Here is a 2807-nt window from a genome sequence, read left to right on the forward strand (position 1 = left end):
AGGGGGGCGGGGACGGGACGGGGGCGGGGGGCGGCCGGGCGGCTCCGCTGGATGTGTGCGAGACCTGGGAGCAAGCCGGCGCTGCGCTAAGACGAGGCAGCCTGCCGCTTTCGTGCGAGGAGAGGAGGGGAGGCTGTTCGGCAACTACCGAGCGAAGTTAACCGGCTGTCCCTCCTTTCTGTTCTAGGGTGGGCCGGTGGAAATCCTGCCGTTCCTCTACTTGGGCAGCGCTTACCATGCCTCCCGAAAAGACATGCTGGATGCTTTGGGGATCACAGCGTTAATCAATGTCTCGGCGAACTGCCCCAACCACTTCGAAGGGCACTACCAGTATAAAAGTATCCCTGTGGAGGACAACCACAAGGCAGATATCAGCTCCTGGTTTAACGAGGCGATTGATTTCATAGGTAAACGAGCTCTTTTTACAGTCTGTTCTTTTTCTGGGGTAATGTACCCTGGGAAGTGATTCTGGGGCATTGTTTTCCCCAGTAAAACCTACATTTGAGATTGGGGAATTTCATTCCATCGGGGAGATACGCTCGGGGAATGTTTCCATTAATTTTATTCTACTTGGAGGAATGATCTTAGCCTCACAAAGCTGTTTGAAATCTTGAGTCTTGCAGAAAAGAGCTAGTGAATTTAAGTGGATCAGTATTAAAGTAATCTTGCAAGACTGCTAAAGTGACCTGGAGGAGCTATTAGTATAATTGGAATTGGAGGCCAGAATGAAAATAGCTGGACTGCTGGCTCCCTCAGGACAAAGGCTCTCTTTGTCTCAGAAGCACCGGGTGCACCTATTAGGCTAAGGAAGGGATGGATTAAAGAAATGTAAAACAGCAGCCTGTGCTTTCCCACCGCTGGAAGCAGTGGGACTTGTTTGCTAACTGCATATTTTAATTCTTTCAGACTCTGTTAAAAACGATGGAGGGCGGGTATTTGTGCACTGCCAGGCTGGCATTTCCCGGTCAGCAACCATCTGCCTTGCTTATCTCATGAGGACCAACAGAGTCAAACTGGATGAAGCCTTTGAGTTTGTGAAGCAGAGAAGAAGCATCATCTCCCCAAACTTCAGCTTCATGGGGCAGCTGCTTCAGTTTGAGTCGCAGGTCCTTGCCCCCAACTGCTCAGCAGAAGCTGGTAGCCCTGCTATGTCAGTATTGGACAGAGGAGCGTCGACCACCACGGTTTTTAACTTTCCGGTCTCCATCCCTGTTCACACCTCGTCTAGTGCTTTAAGCTATCTTCAGAGCCCCATCACCACTTCCCCGAGCTGCTGAAAAGCGGGTGAAAAGATGGTCAGAACTTAGACTTACTGTCTCAGAAGTGCAATAACTACAAGGACAGTGTCATCAGTCATTTGTGTGTTGTGGGGAGCCATCCGTGCATCCCAGAACAGTGTCGTAAATGGAGAGGAGCTCACCCAATGCCAGAGAACTAGGTGTTACTGACTTTTCTGCTGACTTTTAAAGCTGATACCTGGATGTCTACACAGATCAAAGGACACTGTCTTTTCCTGAGCTGTTCCTCTGTCTTCTGTCTGTCCTAAGCCTGCTCCATGTTTAGTAGCATGCTCACCAGTATTCCCATTCCTGGACACTTTGAGCAACACTGATGCTTTCCCCTTTTATATGACAGTCCTATTTATTTATTTTTACATTAATGCATTGGGGTTTTTTTGCCTTCACAAACTTAAAGTTTCATTTCTAGAAAAAACAAATACCTCAGTATTTTTTGGTACTGTAATGCTGTGTGTGTATATCTGTCAGCTCTTGTTTCCTAAGCACTGACATGAAAGCACCAGGCGAGTGCTTTTTTGAGTTGCCAAGGGTTATGTGTTGATTTTGCTGATTTATTTATGATGTGAAATAATATATTTCTTCTTATGAAGACATAGTTTTGTTACATGATTAACTTTTTTATACAAACAGAATAAATTATGGTATTTCTATTGAGCGGGATGATACATTCTTTAAAAGCTTGCGTTTTACAGTCCCAAAATTCACCTGGGAGCTTCCACATGAGGAGCTGCAAGAGAAAAACCTGAGTTTTCAACTCTGACCTCAGGTCTTGACTGAACTAGACAGAAAAATGGGTTTAAGCAACATAATTGACTAGAAACTACTGCTGCTTCTTAACCTGAGCTTTTCTTTGTCCCCACATAATAACATGCAGCAGCAGAGAGCCAAGGCTGGCTTCTCAGCTGTAAGGTGGATTTGGCTGCAGTGATGGCCACAGAGCTGTAACAATTTGAGCCAGTTGAGACTTGGGCACAGGGCTACAGTCAATTTAAAATAGTCCTTCTCCAAGGAAGAAGCTTCCTTATTGCTTGTTTACTTTTAATGCTTCAAAGGTTAAGTCTAAAAATTAACTTGTTGGTAACAGATCTCCAATGCTTGTGAGTTTGTGCCAAGATGTTTTCTTTTTCTGTCCCACCTCCTTGATTCCTCTTTTGCAACTCAAACTGCCTCTGATGCCTGGCTATCTCTGTAAACAAATCAGGGCATAACAAGATATCAGGTAACCAACAAGTCACTCACTTTCTTACCCAGATCCAAATAAATTCTTTCCTGCTGCAGATTCTCACTAGAGTGACTTTTATCTGGCTTTTCAGTTGAGGCAATGAAAAGAGTTTCATGTAGCATATCAAAAGCCATTAGGCAGGGGAGCTCTAACAGATCAGCACTCCCGGCAGCTCACAGGCAGGAGCTGCAGGGTGAGGGTGACGGGCAGCAAACAGTGCAGGGTTAATGCTGTGTGGTGTGCCAGAACTGCACAGCTCCACGGGGTGGGATGTGTATGGGGGAAGC

General features: G+C 46.0%; 1 protein-coding gene across 1 annotated transcript in view; it reads left to right on the forward strand.

Annotated features, from left to right (window-relative positions):
- The window catches only part of DUSP1 (dual specificity phosphatase 1), a 5000-nt gene extending 3048 nt beyond the window's left edge, over nucleotides 1–1952 (forward strand). The window contains exons 2-3 of the mRNA XM_009318554.1: nucleotides 188–407; nucleotides 907–1952. Coding sequence (XP_009316829.1) covers nucleotides 188–407; nucleotides 907–1277 — 591 coding nt within the window. The 3' untranslated portion in view covers nucleotides 1278–1952. The remainder of the gene's footprint in view (nucleotides 1–187; nucleotides 408–906) is intronic.
- Nucleotides 1953–2807: the final 855 nt, after the last annotated feature.

Source organism: Pygoscelis adeliae, unplaced genomic scaffold, assembly GCF_000699105.1.
Source record: "Pygoscelis adeliae isolate BGI_AS28 unplaced genomic scaffold, ASM69910v1 Scaffold42, whole genome shotgun sequence".
Classification (NCBI taxonomy): Eukaryota; Metazoa; Chordata; class Aves; order Sphenisciformes; family Spheniscidae; genus Pygoscelis; species Pygoscelis adeliae.